Source organism: Echeneis naucrates, chromosome 13 (assembly GCF_900963305.1).
Source record: "Echeneis naucrates chromosome 13, fEcheNa1.1, whole genome shotgun sequence".
NCBI classification, from domain to species: domain Eukaryota; kingdom Metazoa; phylum Chordata; class Actinopteri; order Carangiformes; family Echeneidae; genus Echeneis; species Echeneis naucrates.
In genome coordinates, this window is record NC_042523.1 from 22,967,938 (window position 1) to 22,989,690 (window position 21,753).

The 21,753-nt window shown below is 42.2% G+C and overlaps 1 protein-coding gene across 2 annotated transcripts in view; it reads right to left on the reverse strand.

Annotated features, from left to right (window-relative positions):
* The window catches only part of LOC115052943 (chloride channel protein 2), a 94,188-nt gene extending 73,354 nt beyond the window's left edge, over positions 1 to 20,834 (reverse strand). For both annotated transcript variants that reach the window (XM_029517439.1, XM_029517438.1), the window contains exon 1: positions 20,587 to 20,834. In XM_029517439.1, the coding sequence (XP_029373299.1) occupies positions 20,587 to 20,637 (51 nt within the window). In that variant the 5' untranslated portion in view covers positions 20,638 to 20,834. The remainder of the gene's footprint in view (positions 1 to 20,586) is intronic.
* Between the last annotated feature and the right edge of the window lie 919 nt (positions 20,835 to 21,753).

Sequence of the window (21,753 nt, forward strand, 5' to 3'; positions counted from 1 at the left end):
AGAGAATGTGATGAGTCGTGATGTTTGAATGATGTCATTACAGTCCCCGCTGCTACACACACATACACAATCTGTGTGTGTGCAGAATATTCTGTTGACCTGCACAATGAAGCTGACAGACGAAGGAGGAAGAACGGAAAGAGGCCAAAAGGGAAGACGCTGGAGAGGAAGAGGAAGAAGAGAAAGTCATAAAATCAAAAAGAACAGAAACAGAAAAGTTAAAAAAAAAGGAAGGAGGAGGTGAGACGGAAAAATGTGCTTTTTACAAACACAGAGTGGGAGCAGCGTTTAATTGAATTAGAATGAAGAGTTCGGCTCAATAGGGCCAATTCTCTCCAACCAGGAGAGAGAAATGGATTTTATTCTGTTTCGCTGGATTAATTTACTTATTTCTATCACACAAGTCGATATAAGCTCAACAAGTTCACACCCTCACACATAAACACAGAGGAAGCTTTTAAGCCAAACAGTGCTGAAACAAAAGAGAAGGAGACGTACTCGGGGGGGGGGGGCAACACTGGAGCGAGCAATAAGAGCAGCTTTGGTGGCGTAACGACCACTAAAACCAGAAAAAGGCCGACGTAATCCTTCTTTCATAACCTGGCTAATCTGCATATATTGATCTGGCATCAGTGTTGTGTGGTCTTGTGAAAATAATTTTGAGAACGGCCCCACACGGCCCGCAACCTCCCAAATAATTGCCGAGCTAAAGCACTTGGACCAGCGACAGTGGTGCTCTCGGTTAAATCCGTTTATTGGATCAATGACGTCAGAGCACTTTGAGGTTCGGTTCAGGTTCAATATTAATACTGTGAAAGCATCAAAGAGACCTAAAACCAAATGGAATCCATAAATTCATATTTGATCATCACTGAGTTAAAACAAAGAGGTGACTTTTTTTATGGTTCACCATATAAAATTAATTCAGTTAATTCTGTTACAAAAATTTTAATTTCTGTGAAAACACTCAGTTTGCTCAGTTTCATCAGCTGAAACTGAGCAGCTAGAAATCCACTAATACTGACTCAGTATTTCATATTTTAAGTCCTCTGCTCAGTGTAAACAGCCTTAGGTGTTAATGGCTGACAGATCCTAAAATCCTCCCTAGAAACGATGTTTTAGCTTAAAATCTGGTGAAAATATTGACATAATGGGAAAAAAAAAATATCCTAAAAATGAAAACCGTACGTTTCTGAGATAATGATCCAAAAGTCTGAGCCAGATGGTACAAAGACTAACGAGCTCTCGTCTCCAAAAGACATTCGATGCCCGATTAAAAAAAAAAAAAAAATTAAAAAAATCCTTTCACTCCTCATTCCTGAAGACGTCCGTCCCTCCGGAGGGCCGTCCAGCTCAAACCAGCAGCTGAGCTGGAAAACGTGAGCGGTAGTGCTGCAGCAGGTCGGAGTCCCACAGCTGTCTTATGTCCAAGCAAAGCAGGACAACAAGACAACAACAAAAACATAACGACACATAATCTGTCTACAGCCACACTGATAACACAATAATCAATAACTTACTATCTACAGCACGACGCTAATAAGATCAATGTGAACTCATTGTTTATTCAATATTTATTACTGAGTGACGTTCAACACGCATCATTTCCCATGAGCCCGGTTAACACAGCGTTCGATCCTAAACTGGAGGAAATCCACCTTTAGACCATTTCCTGTTATGTTGTGCGTTTTAAATACGTCGGTCATATATTCAGTCTAAGTCCAAGTCCAGCAGCTTGGGAAATGATGATGAACAGGCTGATGTGTTGACCCAGCCAACCAGGACCACGCTGGATCCAGAGATCTTTCAGTGAAGTCCCGTGATGTCATGATTTGTGCGATGAACTCTGACCGGACTGTCTGTGCAGATTGCAGAGAGCTGATCTGATCACATCGACAGAGGATTTTATGTTTTCAGGGCAGAGCGTGAAGCCTGTTTGTCCGACCTCAGCTGTGTAGGACCGTCAGTCCTGCTGCGTTTACTGGAACCGCACACACACACACAGATCCCCGTCAGAACCCCCCACTGGTACGACACTGATCCAAGTGAATAATACAAGTCCACGCTACACTGCACCACACACACACACACACACACACAGTAACCTCCTGCAGGCTGGAGCTCTGCCCTTAATAAAAGTCTCAAGAAAGAAAAATATTTTTGCTCCAATAGCAGATTACTGGGCGCTGAAACTATCTTCAGACTAGTGTGTTATATGCGTCAACCTGTGTGTGGCATCAAGTGTAAACACCGTGGTCTTATCTCCATGGTTACACAAGGGCGGCCAAAAAAAAAAAAAAAAAAAAAAAAAGAACACATCTCAGAAAAAAAACAAACAAAGAAAATCCAAAGGGAGCGATGAAACATAGAGACGTTGATAGAGTTCTTGTTTTATGTAGAAACCGTGGCACCTTTCAGAGGACTGTCTAACCTGAGGACCTCCGTCAGAGGTCTGGGACGCTCTGGGACGCTCTGGACTCGAACCTCAACCTGTCCTGTTGGAGTTTGATACACGGGAACCCGTTTAAACCAGAGAAGAAGAAAGGGAGCGAGAGGGAGGGATGCAAAGTCTACGTTTTAATTAATTCAAGGTTAATGGCGCTCATCCATCTCAGATCAAGTGGGTGTCACGGGGAAAACACTCTTACACACACTCAGACACACACTCAGACACACACACATCCCTAGATGGCTCAGTTAATGAATCCATCTCCTCTCATTTATCCAGCTGCCTCACAAGTCGTCCTGGTTGTTGTGCTACTGTTTGTCGCTGCTACATATGTGTCTGGGGTGTGTGTGTGTGTGTGTGTGTTTGTGTGTGTGTGTGTGTGTGTGTGTGTGTGTGTGTGTGTGTGTGTGTGTGTGTGTGTGTGTGTGTGTGTGTGTGTGTGTGTGTGTGTTCTAACTGAATATAAATAAGACATTACAGGCTGCTCTGATAGTCCTATCCCATATGCATACATAATATGCTTAGTAAAAGATTAAATTATTCACTGAAGGCAACAACTGAATATGTAATGGGTTTACCTTCTTATTGTGTGTGTGTGTGTGTGTGTGTGTGTGTGTGTGTGTGTGTGTGTGTGTGTGTGTGTGTGTGTGTGTGTGTGTGTGTGTTGTATCATTTAGGACCTTGTCCACGGGATTAGTGGAAATCGCTGTGTGCCAACTGCAAATAAGTACTAAAACAAATCAATAAAGTCACAACAACCCAACAAACACAAAACGCACACACACACACACACACGCACACCTTTGGCCCAGTGGGAATAACACTTGCTACCGTGGCAGACGCGGGCAACAAGCCGGAGGCGATAATATTTCACCTTGTTGGGTCAAATTGACTGACAAACAAACACACTTGTCTACGCTGTTGTGTGGGAGCGTCAAGTTACCGAGCTTCACTGTGTGTCCTTGAAGGCAACTGAAGAACATGGCAGCAGCCAGCCAGCCAGCCCATAATAATCTGGGCGACCACATCTGCTCTGGCTCTCTCACCCAGATTACTGATGTTCCTAACAGACATCATCATCATCATCATCAGGTCCATTTCTGTATTTGGTACGCTTCAGTCAAAACGATGTCACAGGAAGTGAACCCTTTACTTCCATCTCACTCCAAACTTGTTCACCAGTGGAATCCCGCTCTGGTTTAATGATAATCCGTACCACGCATTTCCAAGTAAAAGATCAATAACAGTGAACTCCCGCTCTCTCTCCGTGATGCTGAAGTTTTAAAAAGCCGATCGATGGAGACGTTAGATGAAGAAGGGGCAGACGGAAAAGAAAATATTCCTCCTGTTTTAACTGCCTGCTCTGTTTATAAATCGATCAAACTCCTTCTTCCCAGCTAAGATTTGTCGAACTGTTAAATACACTGGTTTAATTCCAGATAAACTTTTAAACACAGTTTGTTTCCTCTGCGTTTCGTTTCAGAGTCAGTAGGTTGTGCGAATGCACAACAATACAACAATGCATTGACATAAATAACGTTCTCTTGAACACTAAACAAAATAAATAAAGACACTAAAAACGTTCATTTATTTGCAGTAATATTTGACCAGGACTATTTATACTTCGACTCCACCTGTGTGTGCTCATGTTAGGCCGACAGGAATCAAAATGTCTTCTCTGTCATCTTCTAAAGCGACAAAACGTGTTGATCTCATATCTGATTCCACTCACTTCTGTCTGTCCTGTCAGCGGCGGGCACCAGCAGACAGCAGACTGCACCTTAACCCACATCTGTCGATAATAAATTCAATCTTTAACAGCCGATGTTTCACTGAGTGTTCATCTACAGCCGAGGTGAGAAGAGGAGGGAAAAAAAAAAAAAAGGAGATCGGGCTGCTCCACTGTTCTGAAAAACACAAATCACTTTCTGACTTTAGAAAAACTTTAAAAACAATTCAATAGACAAACATGAACACTGGGTGGACGGGTGGATCCATTTTGCTCACCAAGTGTGCAAACATTTAATGAGTGAATGATAATAATCACAGTTTTAGTCACATTTTGTTGTGGACTCTTTGTGCTAATTCAAGGCTCCTTCACAGCCTGCAGAGATCCATGTCATCCTAAAATGCCTGTTGTGTGTCTGTTTCTGGTCACTTTTGGGAGGTGAAGCGATGTGACAGCAAGGTGTTTGGGCAGAGAGAGAGAGGTGTGTCCCTCCAGTATCTGTCCTCCTCTGTCCTCTGCTTATCGCTGATAAAGGCACCGTGTCTAGAAACGACCACAACACAAGCTCCCATGTGTATCAGCGCAGACAATAAACAACCAAAAAAGAAAAAACTCCAGAGACAGCAACACAAAGCTGGCTTAAAGAATCTGGCCTATAATGACATTTCTCAATTCAGTTTGGCACTGCAGATCTCACACACACTCACAGACACACACACACAGGGTGTGAAGTATCACATGACAGCAGCACAATCAGCCCTTGTTGCATAACTTTTAACAGTCTCTCCAAAGGCTTGTTACAACATACATACCGTTATCATGTCCAAATGTTGGACAATGTTCATGTTCCTCAGCCTGAGGAAATACTCATTCATGTAGGATTTTTAATTAGTATCTAGATTTGTCAGGCCTGTAATTCAGTGGAACAGAAAACGGGTCGATGTTGACAAGTTGTTTTTCAGCTCCTTTGGCAGAAAATCACTATGATAAAATATAATCTGTAGAAAAAGAGTAGAAAAAAAAAAACTCTTCAAAAGCCGAGTTAAATAAGTAACCACCCTGAATCGTGAAGTACAATCACACACAGGCTTGTTATTCAAAGTCAGGCTCATCGAGGATTAACCTGTGGATGGCATCGCACAGCAACGTCCATCTTTATTTCCAGTCTCAGCTCCGGACATGCAGATCCATGAAAGGACTACTTCTTCTTCTGCAGTTTTCTGATTTCTAATCCTTCGTGAGCTCTCAGATCTCCTGCCAGACTTTTATAAATCCACACAGGAAAATATATGTAGCTTTAAAAAATGGAGGACGAGCCTGCCAGGAGCTAAATGAGACGGAGACTCAATGAAACCTGTTTATTAAGACGGCTTTTATATTTCATTTTGACTGACTCCGTTTTTTTTTTTTGACTCTCACTCTTATAATCATTTTTATTTTATTGTTAATATTTTTTAGTCCTTACATTCTCACTCTTTTATTGGACTCATTCATTTCACATTTAAAAGTAAGATTTTGACTGTATCATTATTATCATCATCATCATTATTATAACTCAAATTTAAAACTTGAAAAGGGCTGTCAGGTCAAGTAAAACACATAATGAGCCGATTTGTGCTTTCACACAGTGAATTAAATTTAATGGAAGTGTAATTAAAGGACACTCTGTGATGCTCAGTCTTCACTGAGTAAACACGGTTCTATCCGATCTGTCGGCCACTGCAGCAGGAGTGTAGACTGTTTTTAGTGCGTGCAGAGTGGATATTGTGGCACAGGTACAAACGGTGAGATATTTACACAAACCAATCCATTACACAAAGTGATACACTGAGCAATGTCCACATCCGTATCGGGGTGTGTGTGACTGAGTGTGTGTTTCACGTTGACCATAGAATTGCTGCATCATCAGCAAGGTGCCTCCAAGGTTGTGCACATGTGATATAATGCCTCATATCACAGTTTGTGTTGTTGCTACTGCAGCAGAAGCCCGACAGTCTGCAGTGTGAAAAACGCTTCAGTGTGCGTCTAAACACCTGTTGGGCTCGATATTTAGTTGCACTCATATTCATTTTGTGTCAGATTATCCAAAAAAAAAAAAAAAAAAACATGTGACAGGGAGGGATCGTGATGGAGAGCGTGAAAAATCAGCCATGCTACTCCAAAAAGTATCAAAAACATAAAATAAATGATAGAGTGATCTAACTGATAATCATAGTTTATATCGGGACCTGTGGATTTCTTGTTCTCTCATATTTCAGCTTGTGCATGTTAGTAAACTTATTTTGATAAAGACTATTATTTCTATTATACGGACAGAAGGTGTGTGTGTGTGTGTGTGTGTGCGCTCGTCGTTGTGCATCAGTCACAGTCCAGTGCAGCGTACCATGGAGCGGCCCTGCGGCACTGAATGGAGCTGAAGCACAACAGGTTTCCTCTCTCTCTCTCAGCAGAGGGGAGGAAATGGGGGGGGGGGTGAATAATTGCAAAGGCCTGAGCCAACTTATTAGAGAGACATCAATGTGTGTGAGCTCTCAACGCTGGAAGGACAAGACGAAGTGCACACTTTCAGAGAGTGGACAGGAAGGAGGAAAGGATGGAAGGAAGGAGGCTTAAAAGGGAGGAAGGCTAAAAATAACATCGTATTGATCCGACGTTAGCATGAATACAGTGGAGCAGAAGATAAAATTTATAAATATATAAATATATAAATACAGCCTGGTCGGCGTTTTACAACTAAAAACACACACACACACACACACACACGACACACTGCAGAACTGAAAGAACACACAGGCTGATTTCCATACAAACATTCCTCCTCTTCATTACAAACACAAACAGACACACACACACGTGCCACAAATAGGGTGGAAACACTTCATATTAGCTTTTCAGATTGTGGGTGTCTCACCTGAACAAAGACACACAACTGAGATGGGAAGAGTTTAGGAACAAAGACGACAGAAAGGCAATTTGAGATCCTCCTACACTCTTCTATCTGCCTTACTTCACACACACACACACACACACACACACACACACACACACACACACACACACACACACACACACACACACACACACACACACACACACACACACACACACACACACACACACACACACACACACACACACACACACACACACACACACACACACACAATAGTAATAGCTACAGGAGAGCGAGGTGCTATACTTACTTACTTACCAAAAAACAGACAAAAATACCCAAACACCCACCTGCAGTTAAAATATTTCTGCTGCAGTACAGAGCAGAGCTGGGTGGACTGGACGCCTCTTCACAGGAGGCCACCAAACTATTCATACTGCTCCTGAGTTCATCCGGACTTTTAGAAAAAAAAAAAAAAAAAACTGCTAACGGGTCTGCAAAAATCAGAGCGAGGATGAAACATCCAAAGAGAAGTTTAGTTTCAACTATCACAAATTTAACAAAGCCTTGAAAGAATTATTCGATTTTGATATTTCCACGTTACACCGACTCATCCAACGTAAACTTTATGAAAGTTAATACAAATAAAGAAGACTTCAGATAGACAGCAATTTTGTTCCTATTTTATTTCATCTAATCAATGAGAAGCTCAGTGTGGACACATTTCATACTCAAAACTACAAATGGTGTATTTTTACTCCAAAATTCAGACAGTCACACTGGTTCAGAGATTTTTTTTTTTTTTTTTTTTTTTTTTTTTTATTTAAAGAAAATTCAGTCGAATGCAGATTTATGAAAAAAAAAAACAAAAAAAACAAAAAAAAAAAGATTTGAACAATAATGGATGTCACAAATAGGTCCGATCACCACACAGGCTGTGGAAACATCTTATCAGAGTCATGCAGTCTCTGGATCATAACTTCATAACTGAATCTAATGGAGAGCTGTTTGAATAAAAGATGTGTGTTTGCACCTTTTTAGTTGCACACTCTGTTTGTCGTTAGCTGGGGAGGGTGGGGGGGGGGGGGGGGGGGGGTGGCCCCTGGGTGGCATCAGGTGGCACTGCAGTCTTAACCTGAATGGTTCATTCTCCCATAATCCACCCTCTCCCATGTGAAACCGAGAAAATGGTGCAGTACACCAACATATCTGCTGCTGTGCAGGTGTTATAGCAACACAAGTGGGTACACACACAGACACACACACACACACACACCAGTCTGACTCCTACTTTCCCTGGAGAACAAGACAAGAGGAGGATGAATGAGAGAATTACTTCACAGTCGGTGTTGAGGGAAGCTGACACACAGCTTGTTCACATCAGTGTCCACAAACAGACACACACATACTGTAAAACCGCCAACTTATCAATCTTTGGTGTAAATAAAGATAAAAGTTAAAAATAAATAAAAATAAACTTTCAACTTGTGCCAACAAACCAGGTCACTGTAATTTATCATGAGAAGTCCTTCGAAATTATAAATCTTTTGTTTTCAAGCCGCAAAATGAAGCTGCTGTTAAAATGTTCACCTTTACACCAGAAAGAAATATGAAATAAAAAAAAGTGTTTCAGAGAGTGAACTCTTAACTCCACCTTTTAAATTTCATTAAATTATATTTTAACTATACTTTTGTTTTCATCCAACAGCTAGCTGGCAGCACGTCCTGCCAAGATGGCGCCAGAGCAGCAGCCCGCTTCAGAAACATTCCCAGAAGCCTCTGGGGTCCGGTCCCTGACGCTGCCCCGTACATACAGCTAAAACACAGCTGATGGCAGATAGAACTGAATTTTATTCCATTTTATTTTTGTATCTCAGTCGCCTGAAAAAGTGATTTAATGCCAGAGAGGATTTGTCAGGCGGAAAATGTAAAAGGGGAGAAGATGCTGGAGACTCATCATCAGATAATCCGTGATGAGGTTCACACATATTCAATATGCCGTCAAAGGAGCTCTGCTGTGAACAACCCCCCGCTGTGAATAATGCTTCGCCAGATAGAGTTGGATGTGAGATAAGAGGTCTGGGAGTGAATGGGACAGACACACACGTCACACACATTTCAATGGGCAAAACATCTGAAAGCTAAACATGATCTCATCCTCCTGCACTCTTTGATTCTGGAGGGGGGGGGGGGGGGGGGGTCAGCTGACATCATCACAAATCACACCTCATCCATTGAGCTTTTGAGCCAGGCAGGTCAGAGATGAGTTACACGGAAACTTACTTTGGTGTCATTGCTGTTATATCAAACTGTGTATTAATCAGACAAACCAAACAATAATAATCAAAAAAAAAAAAAAAAAAAACATTCAAGAAGAGATCTATGAGGAAATCAATGCCTTTTAGGACATGATGTGAATATACGTCACCATGGAAACGCATCTCAAACGCATTTTTGAGATGAGGAATAAGAGGATTCGATCTCATGGAGGAACGGGAGAATATTTCCTCCCCCGTCTAACCGAAGAAAATTGAACGGAGTGCGACCGGACTCGGTTAAATATCTGTGAAGATGTTTGGCCTCTCTAACAGAAACAGCTGAGTTTAGTCACTCCATTCAATTCTTTGGACGAATGAGCTGTCTCCACACCAGACAAAATATCAGCTATAATCATCATCGTTAAAAAAAGTTTAGCCACCTATTTCACCGTTATTACCAACTGTACTTTATTCTTTCCGTTTCCAATTAGTTCTCTGCAGCCAGATGGGCACAAATCAACAGATTGGCTCGGCTGCACAGAGAGACACTGATAATGTAAGGAGAAGGAACGGAAGAGTTAGGTCAGGAAGTAGAGAAGAAAGGGAGATGGAGGGGTGAGATGGATGGACCGGCTCCAGAACCAGCCAGTTAACAATCCAGTCACACACTCGTGCTGCAACTGGGAGCCAGTAGGCAGCCCTTCAAACGCAGCGTAGGAGAGCGAGCGCTGCACATTTTCTGCATGTGTGTGTGAAGACCGATCGTATGTTGTGAGCGTAAAAAGGCCGTTCAAAGCATGCAGTCATTCTCCCACGGGAGGGGGGGGCGAGGGGGGTATTGAACGCTGCACAATCTGTTTGCAGGAACAGAAAACCACAGCAGCAGCAGCTGGAAAATTACCTCTGGTGTTGCAGAATGTTCAGAAACAGGAAGGTTACTCCTGTGACTTCTGACAGACATACTGTATGTACATGAATGTTTGCACGCTGTGATGCCCCTCTGACTGCTCCAGGGCCTGCAGGGTGGGGGTCCAGTCTCCCCCCCCACCCTGCAGGCCCTGGAGCTCCTTTCTTTGGATTCATTGTCATGTGGCACATCTCTGAGTAATGTCGGCTTTAAGTGTTTCAGATGTCGAGCAGGTTCAACTTACATCCCATTCAATTCCATTTTTAGCATTTTACGCAAATTTAACCCTGAGACAGAGTTTTAAGAAATGAAATAGAGACCATGTCTTCAGTTATAACTGAAAACTTTCATGCTTCCACACATTTAAGCAAAAACATAACAATAAAACAGTGAAACATACGTTCCATAACTTTGGTGGAAATTTTAAATCCACTCGTGCTCTTTGGTTTTCCAACGATTACCGACATCTCCGTTGAAGTACGTGATAGTCAACCTTTTTGTGTTGAGCTCAGTGAGTGACACACAGACGGCCGCTTCACTGGTGGGGGGTGTGCACTATTCAGACCCCTTCTGAGAATTTTCTGGAGGGGGGGTCTGGTGTCTCCCCTAGTCCGGTCCAGTCCAGTCTAGGTGCTGGGGGGGGAGGGGGGGGGGGGGGCGTCGCCGTTCCTTGCTGTAGCGCAGTCCATTACTCGTCACCAATTAACAAATGAACCAAGACATGTTCAGGTGCCCCCACTGATGGTGGAGCTCAACATGAGCTCCCTTGTTCAACTACACTATTTGTTTAGTGAAGAGACACTTTTATTTTTGTTACTAAACTTAAATGTCTCCATTTGTTAGACGGGAGTAGATCATGAGGATCCTTCATGAATCAAATCATAGCCCCAAAAATTGGAATCGAATTGTGAGATAGTAAAAGACGCCCCCCCCCATAAATGATCTAACTGATAATTAGACTGTGTGTATAATCATAGTTTATATCGGGACCTGTGGATTTCTTGTTCTCTCATATTTCAGCTTGTGCATGTTAGTAAACTTGATAAAGACTATTATTTCTATTATACAGACAGAAGGTGAGTGTGTGTGTGTGTGTGTGTGTGTGTGTGTGTGTGTGTGTGTGTGTGTGTGTGTGTTTTAATAACAGAGCTGTTAAATTGAACTGGCCAACCCGTGAACTTAATCTCTCCCTTTTCTCCGTGCCGTCGCATCACATTACAAAATGCATCCATTCAACATGCACACACATGCACACACACACACACACACACACACACGCATGCACAAATTGTAAAACACTGGCCTTGCTGGTGTAAAAGCAGCTTACTAAATAAAAACATCCCTTTTGTTGTAAAATCTATTTCCACTCAACTTCACAGGAGAGCGCCTCGACCGAGGAGAAGTCAACGATGATGCTTTAAACATGGAGTGTTTGAACAGGAGGGACGAAAACACAGCTCACATCTACGTCTTTCACTCTGGTTTTAAATATTTGCTCATCTTTCTGTGCTGCGTTGAATCTAAAGCCCACACTGGCTGAATTAAAGCAGACTGTTGCTTAAAAAATAAACACTTGGCTAACTCATCCATGTGGTTTATAGACTCTCCACTCTGGGCCTGAGGACAGAATATTAAGGACGCAGCCCACCCTGCGTGGTTTTGACAGGCTCTTCTGGAAACTGTGACATCCAAAGCAACAGTTTATTGAACAGATGTAGACCTGAATATAATATTGATACAACTCAATGTTTGATGGGATCGTGTCAGAGTTCAGGTCCTCGCCGTTACTTTCTGGTTTCCATTGTGTTCAAACAGCTCAGCGGTGGACAGTGAAGGTAAACTGAAGGGGGTTGGTCAGCATGAGGAGAGACTGTGATGCATTTTTAGCCTAAAGGTGGCTGAAAAGTTCACAACGCACATGAACTGCCCCTAAAAAAACATCATAAAATTACATCTAATCTGGAAAAACTGTTTCGTAATGAACATCCCGCCATGATTGGTTCCTCTGGGCCAAGCTTCATTAGCAGCAGTTCATCCCGCCGCCACAAAACGAGCAACACAAGTCATTACGTTGGCGAGCTGAAGCTGCGGGGGGGTGAAACAGGTGGGGGAGGGATCTGCGCTTTGTGTTAACTGTGCTCACTAATGTGTACCCAAAAGGCGAAGCGGCTTTTAGTGAATAGTGTGGCGACAGACCCTGCAGTGCGTGTTGCTAACCAGCGTTTGGTGCATCAGACCATCTTCCATCTCGCCTCCCTTTCTGTCAGCGGCAGGACTGCCGGGCAAAATGCAGCACAGATCAACTCCATCAGCGGCTAAACGCTGCCAAGCGTCGCTTTAATTACACTCCATCAACACTAAACTAACAGCAATTAGAAAGAGAGCCAGGAGGGGGGGGCAGATGAATCTGGCACAGCACAGAGGTGGGAGGCCGTGATGTTCGGAATATAGCTGGACTCGATTCGTCCTGAGCAACAACAACACTGATGACATTAATGCAAAAAACTGAATACATAAAAGATCAGAGTTGAAACGTCCCCGTTAGGAAACACAAACGAAATGAATGATTTTTGGAGGCTCACATTTAGCCTTGTTAGCATCTGCAGCATAAAAGAGTTGATCTTTAAATCTGGACTGAGGAAGAAAACTCTTCTATGACTGAAAAACTGCAGAAGGTCACTAATTATCAGAAAAACACTGAATGTTAGCGCAACATGGCATTTTACATGTTAGCATGCTAATACAATGCAAATTCAGCTTTTCTCCGCCGCCATCAGGTCCGTAAAAATGCAGAGCTGTGTTAAATTTTATCAGTTCTACACAACAGCAACAACAACATAACTCTATAGTCCAGATTCCTGAACTTTTCCAACTTTGTTCTCAGAGCACAGAAATATATCAATATTTGAATATTGATGCTGATGGTGTCGTAAAATTTGACCTCCCGACACTCAGCTGGTGACTCATCAGTGCGGAAAGTCATGACAGAGCGCCATGATGATACCAACGTCTATGAATTTTGTGGAGGAGGAAAGGACATCGACGGCGAATCATGTCCTCTTTCCGTTGTGACGAAAAAAAAAAAAAAATCTGGTTATTCCTGTCGACTCCCACAGCTGACACTAATTACACTTCCTGTACATGAAGCTGACTGTATTACACCATATTATGATTATATCGTAAAAATCGGCAGCACAAGCTCAAATATTCAAAACAGCAGCGAGTCCTTATGCGGAATTCCAAAGAAAAAGCTGGAGAAGTGTAAAATATGAGACCTTTAATCCGAATAATTAAAAAAAATATATATAAAAAAAAAAAAAGAGACTGAGACTGAGCTCCTTTGCTAATAACACAAAGATTAAAAATGCATTACAGCTGTGTGTCTTATTAAGTTATGATCCATTAAGATGGGATATAATACAATATTTTAAAGGCTTGGCTTCGCTGCTATTGATCACTGAGCTCTCTGCTCGGATGGAAACTGCATTAATATCCTTTTTAAAAGGCAGAAGAAGACACACACACAAACACACAGCTCTGTAAACAATCCGGCAGAGACACGTTAGGACTCCAAGGGCATTTAGGAAGGAGACGGCTGCTGTCTGGATCCTTTTCATGACTCACAGTTGATACATCAACACTAAAACCTTTATCAAAAAAAAGGTGTTTTCGGTAAAAGCAGCTATGCATGTGGCAAATAACCACACACACACACACACACACACACACACACACACACACACACACACACACACACACACACACACACACACACACACACACACACACACACACACACACACACACCTGATGTGTCAACTTTGACTTTGCTGCTGTATCGCTGCACGCTGTCGTTTCAAAGTGACTCAGCTCTGACGTTTGTCCACAATACAAATTATTCAAAATAATTAATCTGGGATGAGCCGAAAGAGTTCAGCAGAGCCTTCAATCAACAGTACACAGAAGTGTTTTTATTCCCTTTTAATGATATAATCGTCACTGCTGTAGAGTTTTATTGTGTAATAGATAGTATAAAAAATACGGCTGAATAAATAAACATCCAGGACACTGCAGCCTGTGTGCTGCCTGACAGACAAACTGCAGGGCACAAAGACAGTCTGGAAAACGACCCCCTGCTCTTTTTACCGATGAGATCCAATTACGAACGCAGGGATGAAAAAGCAAGATTGAACTCTGAACTCTGAAATGTCGGCATTGATACTTTCTGATGCTCAAATCATTCATGCTTTCCCTGATTGGTGCATTTCTGAACTGCCCCCTCAAAGCGAAGCTTTTGATTTGGGTGAAAACTGAGTATCAGGCGACATCCACTCTTCGGTTTGAAACACATTTTTTATCCTGCAAACTTTAAGCCCCTTCGATGGATAGTTTATGAAACGCTGCTGCTTTTTTAGCATTTTTTTCATCTGCCCTAAGTTACCTTTTGTTACCTTTTGTTTTGACCAAATCAGATGTTCCTTTATTGATCAAACTCACAATGCAGCTCTGCATCACAAAATGAGCTGCTGATCTGAGCTGCATCAAAATCCACATGATCAGAACTGGACTCAACCACACCTCTTTCCAGGAGCCCAAGGACCCGGAGGGGGGCCGGGGGGGGGGCCTCTCCTCTGTCCTCCTACATCTAAATAAGAGACAGAAAGGAGGAGCATCTCTCTCTAAAGGGCAACAGACCAACATTTTTCTAAACACATGGCCTGAATTTCTAATTTAATCTGACGTTTTTTGGCCCTTCGCCGAGCGTCATCCTCCTTTTCTCTGTGTCAGTTAGCTGATATATACCAAATCCATACAACATACCTAATGTGTGCAGACGGAAGTGCTACAGACGGAAAAGAGGTGAATAGTGAGCATGAATGTCCGTCAGAGTTGGACCTGATCAATATCCACGCCTTTCCCATTTACGTCTGACTTTTCTCTTCCTCTCTCATGCTGTCAGAATAAAATATTCCCAGTTTATATGACTTTATTTAAGAATGTGGCCACGTGTGACTATCCATTTCAGTCTTTGGAAGCTGTTTTTTTTTTTTTTTTTTTGGTAGCCAATGGCCGTCTACCATGTCGTCTTTGAATTTGTGGTTGACGTTTTGCATCATTATAAACCATCTCAGATCAATTTCTCACTGACATAATAAGATTAACCCACAGATGGAATCCACTTTTTGCTGTTTTGCTCCTCTGCTGTACGCGTCTCACCGTTAATCACTCAGTAATCTGATCTAATAAAGAGAATTATATCCGGACCGACACCCGTCTGCCTTTGATCTGCTCCGTCTCCTCTCTGATACATATTTTTTCAGGTGACAAGAGGAAGAAGAAATAATCAAGAGACACACATCTTTTAATCTGCTGAGCCATTGAGCTCCTTCAGTCATTAATCATTAACTGACCCAGCCTGTGATATCAATGTCTCAGAACAAAAAAATAGCAAAAAACAAAAAAAACACATTCCACCTTTGGTTTAACCTGCACACACGGTCAACACATCATCAGTCTTGTGGAGTGTTTGCCAGATCCACGCTTTTTACAAACAGCTCCTCATTAAGAGGCTTCATTCTTTTGCCTTCGTGCAAGTGTTTGTGTTTGAGCCATTCATGCCACGGGTCCATGGCTGTTTGTGCAGAGAGCAAATAAAATAAAAAAAAAAAAAAAAAAGGTGGATAGTTCATTAAGTACCAAAAAAAAAAAAAAAAGCAAAGGTTGATCTTTTGTAACAGAGAAAGCGAAACCATTAGAGCCAGAACCGGCCTATTCACAAACCCGCTCTGAACAAACGTTATGCAAATAAACTCTGGACGCACAATAAAAGCTGGAGGTCAAGGAGCTGTTGACCTGTCCTGCAAAAAAAAGAAGAAAAACTTCACCAACAAGGCGTGATGAAGTGATAGTCAAAAAAAAAAAAAAAGGGGGGGGGGGGGGCGTCGGTGAAGAGAAATTTCCACTGTGGCTGCGAGGGAACGGACTTCAAACAAGCGAGGCCGCAGCTACATAAAGCCTAATTACCACGGAGAGGCAAATAACAGGAGGTTACAAATTACCCCGTGTCACAGCAAGACAGATGGCCGCAACAAACACACGAGGAGGAACATTCAAATTATTACAGCTACATCCTTCACTTTTCACTGTTGTTTTGTTCAGCAGTCACTGTTAAAGTATGAACACTGAATATCAACCAGAGTTCCTGTTAACAGTTACATACACAAGTCTCATCTCCTTTTTTACCACACAGGCAGAACCAACATCCAAAATCCTCCAACAGTCCAAACAGTCCAGCCCGAATACTGGAATATAAAACTTCTTTCAATTATTTACTCATTTAATGTTTTCCTGACGAGTTTATGGTCTCAGTCTGTAGTTTCAACACAACACAAGGCTTTTCTTTTTTTTTTACATGATGGTCTCATTAAGAGGAAAACAGACCATAAAGCAGAGGATGAAATGGGGGTGTGGCTACTGTGTGATTGACAGACGGCACCACCCAATCAGGATGGAGTACTGACAATCGGCGTCTGTCCATCCGGGATGAGACGAGGATGAGGAACATAAAAGTGAACGAGTCAGGCATCAGGCAAAGCTTTGGACCCCAGTTCCTCAGTCCTGTGATTCCACATAATGCCCAGATTTCCTACATGAAGCGTCATTTCATGCGATCATCTGATTTGATTTGATTTGCGTTGGTTCAGTTTGTGTAAATTATCTCAGTGTTTTTAAACAAAAGCAATTTTCAAGGTGTGTTACAACCACAAAGCTTAAACATTCGTTCTTATTGTTGAATCATGCTAATCATGTTAGCGCAGTTCATGCTGCTAGCTTCACGTGTGACGGACATAAAATCTAATCTTACTTTCCCTCAGGGGGAGGCAGTAAGAAGTAAAAATCACCATATTCACCATAAACACAACAGAAAGCTTTCAGAGCCGTCCATTTACGCCCATTTCAGCTACAATTTGTAGCACAGATTGAGGTTATCTGAGCTTCTCCTCAGAGATAACAACTCTTAATTACATAAGACCCTTTTTTTTTTTTTCCTCTCTCTCCTGTTTAGTCCAGTTTTCAAGTTGTTGAGCTTCATATTTTAATTAGATGGTCCATATTCATATTTATTTAGCTGATTCTCTGGAAACTGTTACGTCATTCCACCTAACTAAGCTGATTCAGTCGAAGACCAGATTCAGACATGGTGTTATTCTGATATAAACCATCATCGCATCAATTTAGTTATTAATTAAAAATAGTGCAACGCCAACAACGCGGCCCTGTTGTTTGGAAATGCTCCTGCTTTTACACATAAGCAGCCATAAATTGGACTCTCATTTTTGATTGGGACACAACTGGAAACAGAGCACAACATCTAATAAAACTTTACTTTTTACAACACAAGATTGAACAGCGTTATAAATACACATACATGGGCACACCTCAGCCTACGTCTGCCATGTCTTCCTTCCTTCCTCCAAAATAAAAATCACCTGATTAGTTTAAGCTTATCAAAAAAAAAAAAAACTTTTTATGATCTGTATTACTTTTTTATTTTTTCCATTGCCAATAGCTAACTGCACTGCAGTGATTTTATGGGTTAAATCACTTTTTAACTCAGTTTTATTGCTCAAAAACACGGTCAGTCATTGACAATGGTTGTTGCTGAGACAAATATGTCCCCAATATTAAAATTACTGTCATTCTGCGCTCTTTAAATGGTTTGTTTCGTCTAAAAAAAAAAAAAATAACGAAACACCATCACATGGAGAAAACTGCTAAAAAATGTGCAAAGCTTGCTTAAATTGGAGCTATAAATTAAACACTTTGGTGCCAAAGAGAAAAATAAAACTGACATCATGATCTTTTTTCCCCCTTTTACAGTGAAAGTGAAATGCAACAATGAAATTGCGACTCATCACAATATGATCTGTCAGAATGATCCAAACTTTGGCGTGTGTGCGCTGCAGCTGCTGAGATTCTCATCACACTTTTACAGGTCAGTATACAGAATATACTGTTACAATATCATTTTGCACAACTACACAAAACGATTCGGATCAGTGTAAGAGCTGATGCATCACTCATCACTGTTTTTAAACTGACAATATGTTGGAGCTGGTTTCATTTGCAAGTGCTCCCTCTCTCCGGCCCGACCGGCGGTTCTGTACAGGCAGCTCTCACAGCCAAGCTACACTGGCCTCTTTGAGCATCCACTGCCCACAACACGCCCACACAACCACCAAGACTGCCAATATCACACAAAGACACCATGTTACTACAACCCACGATGAGGAGATGAGGGGCACACACACAAACGCACAAAAACACAAAAGAGAGGGCTCATTTATGTTAAAAGAGGTTATTCTGACACTATTTTTATTTGATTTTATTCAGACACTTTCACAGTTTCTGTTCATGTAACAAATCATCCGACGCACAGCAGAGACAGCTGAGATTAACAGGAGAGGTGTGGATGGCGTGTTTGTTTTGTTTTTTTGCAGAAAGCTGCTTCCACGTTCCTCTCAGAGAGTCGGAGGGCCGAGCACGAGACCCCGCCGGGGTGACAGAGCGTCCAGAGCTGAATCAGCGGGTCGCACGTTGTGTAATCTCTCACACAAACACACAAAGATTAACAACACACATAGAAGTGGGAGGGAGGAGGGGAGGGGAGGCAGGCAGAGAGATTGGGGGGGGGGTTCTTTGTGCTTTACAAAGAAACTTTTTTCAAGAAAAAGGAAACAGAGGCCCAAAGAAGTGTTACAGTTGTGGCTCTTAATTTAAAGCTTCGCTGCCACTGAATGGGTCCAGTCGGCCTGTAAAACTGGTCTCCTCACACAGCAGACTACTTAGGCTCGACAGAAGTTTTGGCGGCAAAAGTTTAACGACAGACACAGAGACACACACAAAAAAACAAAACACCCTTAATCGTCCTGAGGGTCATGATGCAGATCTGTGCCCCTCAAAGCGGGGTCTCTGAGGAGGAGCGAGGCCTCCAAAGGGGTAATTTCACAAAATTATAACTCTGCTTTTATCTCTCCCAAGTTACACAACCTGCAGCTGAATAACAGTAATTTAAAATCACGGTGAAGTGGCTGTGACAGGAAAACGTTTGAAAGCCCCCCACTGAGTGAACGCAGCCCACTCTCCAACCGCTCACCTCCTGAGCCACGTGCAAGGCCACCGATGAGTCCCAACAACTGCCTGCTGGTTATCAGAGCTATAGAGGAAATGACCTCAGATAAAGGGTTATGAAGTCTGACCTCAGACTCAGTCACTCTGCTTGGAGCCACCTGCTCCACTGTCAGTCTGTCAGCAGCATCTCACATCGTGCACGTACAGTAAAAGTGCACGGCAGCCATCGTGCAGCACAGCGGACAGTGAGACAGTTTGTTGTCGTCCACTTAGTGCGATGAGTGGGAGTCCAGATAACACCATCCATATTTTGCAAAGGCATGAATCTGGAGGAAGAGCAAGAGCTCATTTCTGTCAGATTGGTCCAAATTGGCTTATTGGCTAAATACATCACTACACTGGCACTGGTGAAAATCCTCAGGAGGCTGTTGTACATTCAGTTATTGATTAAACCACCAAAAGGAACTTGATTTCATATAAAACACAACTTTTAGTCAACCTTCACATCACAGTGTCTGCAGCCGGGGAGAGAGGTCAAACCGGCTCATAAAACTGACCTTCAGCTACACAAACAAACATCTTTTTCAAATTACAACTACGCCCCATTTATCAGCACATTTTTGCAATTCAAAAAACACATAAAGTTGTTTTCTGAAATCTCTTGACGGCATGTGGACAACTCTTTATTTGAAAATGTGCCGTTTTCCAAGCGGAGTTTGGTCCTCATCTGTCCAAACTAATCCAGATGTTGTCCCTTCACAACAAAAACACATTAAAGCCTACAGTGTGTGACAGCAACTCGTGTCTCCTCACAAATACACAACAGGGGGGCAGTTATGGACTTAAGCTTCACACAGCTGCTTGCTTTGAACGCCACAAACCTCGGAGTTGGACAGGAGGGCGGACTCGGTTTGAAAATCTACAAATTTCCCTTGAACTTGACTCTTTGCTCACAAACACACACATCTGATGACACATCCAGACTCACACGGACACACACGTGTATTCGGCTACGTTTTGGTTTTCATTCACGCGGTTTATAACCTCTTCTTCTCCCGTTTTGTTCACACCTCTTGCAGCGACGAGGCTGCAGGAGACGCGTTAAATCGGCGAATCCGCGAACGGAGTCTGGGCCGAGAGGACTCCACACATAAAGAGGACAAAGTCCAAATTAAAAAATAAATAAATAAACCCAAACTAAAATCAAGTGGGACTCACCAGAGTCTGTTCATACTGCAGAGCCCGCTGGTCCGAGCCGTCCCCTGCCATGTCTGCCGGATCTGCCGGATCAGCTGCTGGAAAAACCTTTTGGAGGACTTTTGGACGAAGCGGATCAGAAAGTCTGAGATCGGCGATCAGAACATCGGACAGACTTTAGTTCCTTCGGTTCCTGTCCGGGAGTTCTCCAAGATAACTCCGACTAATCTGTCCGCCCCGGTTACTGTAAGTTCCCTCATTTTATAGTCTGTAGTCCCGGTAAGATCCGCGACGTGAGGCGGGACCAAGAGCCGGACTCGACCCTCCCATCTGGGCTCCATGTGTGTCAATCAAGTCGCTCTGTTTCACATCCACCACTGCTTTTACTGAGGCTTTTATTCCAACTTTCAAACTTTCTTTAAAGACAATTAAAAGATGATAATAGGAAATCCAGAAGTACTGCTCCTCCGCCTGGACCAACCAGGAAACTTACAACCAATAACTGATCCTGTCCATGTATGAATGATTGGAATGGAATAATATTAATATCTGACTCTATTTAAACAACCGATGTGCCCAAACTGACCTTTCACTTTAACAAGGCCAAATATTGATGAACAGAAAATCCACTGGACTGGAGCATGAAAAGAAAAAAGTAAAGTACTGAAGCTCATCGATTGAAACACTTTTAGGCCGCCAGCCTAAAATACAGCCTGCAAATACATTAAAATGAAATCATATCACCACCTGGCTATATGTAGACAGCTGATGTGCTCAGAATGACCTTTTATTTTATGTTAAGGCATAAAGGTCAAATATAAGAACAAGACCAAATAGTAATCAATAGGAACTCCAGAGGTGTAAACTTGTCATGCAAACATTTTTGATTTTCATATTTAAAAACTGACACTTTATTTTTTGTTGAAAGGTCAAAGGTAAAATAATTATTGGAAAAGTCCAATGCCACTGGATGTCAATGATTGACTATTTACAGCTGTCTTTATGAGAGCAAATCATTTAATGGTTAATGTTTGATTCCTTTTAATCAAAGTCTTTTAATCAAAGTCATCAGACTCTTTAGCAGAAAGTTACACAACTTCCAATTTGATATTTTAGTCCCACTTTGGTTAATGCAACACAGACAACCTTTTGTGGTACTTTTGTGGTACTTTTGTGTGTCACCGCAAG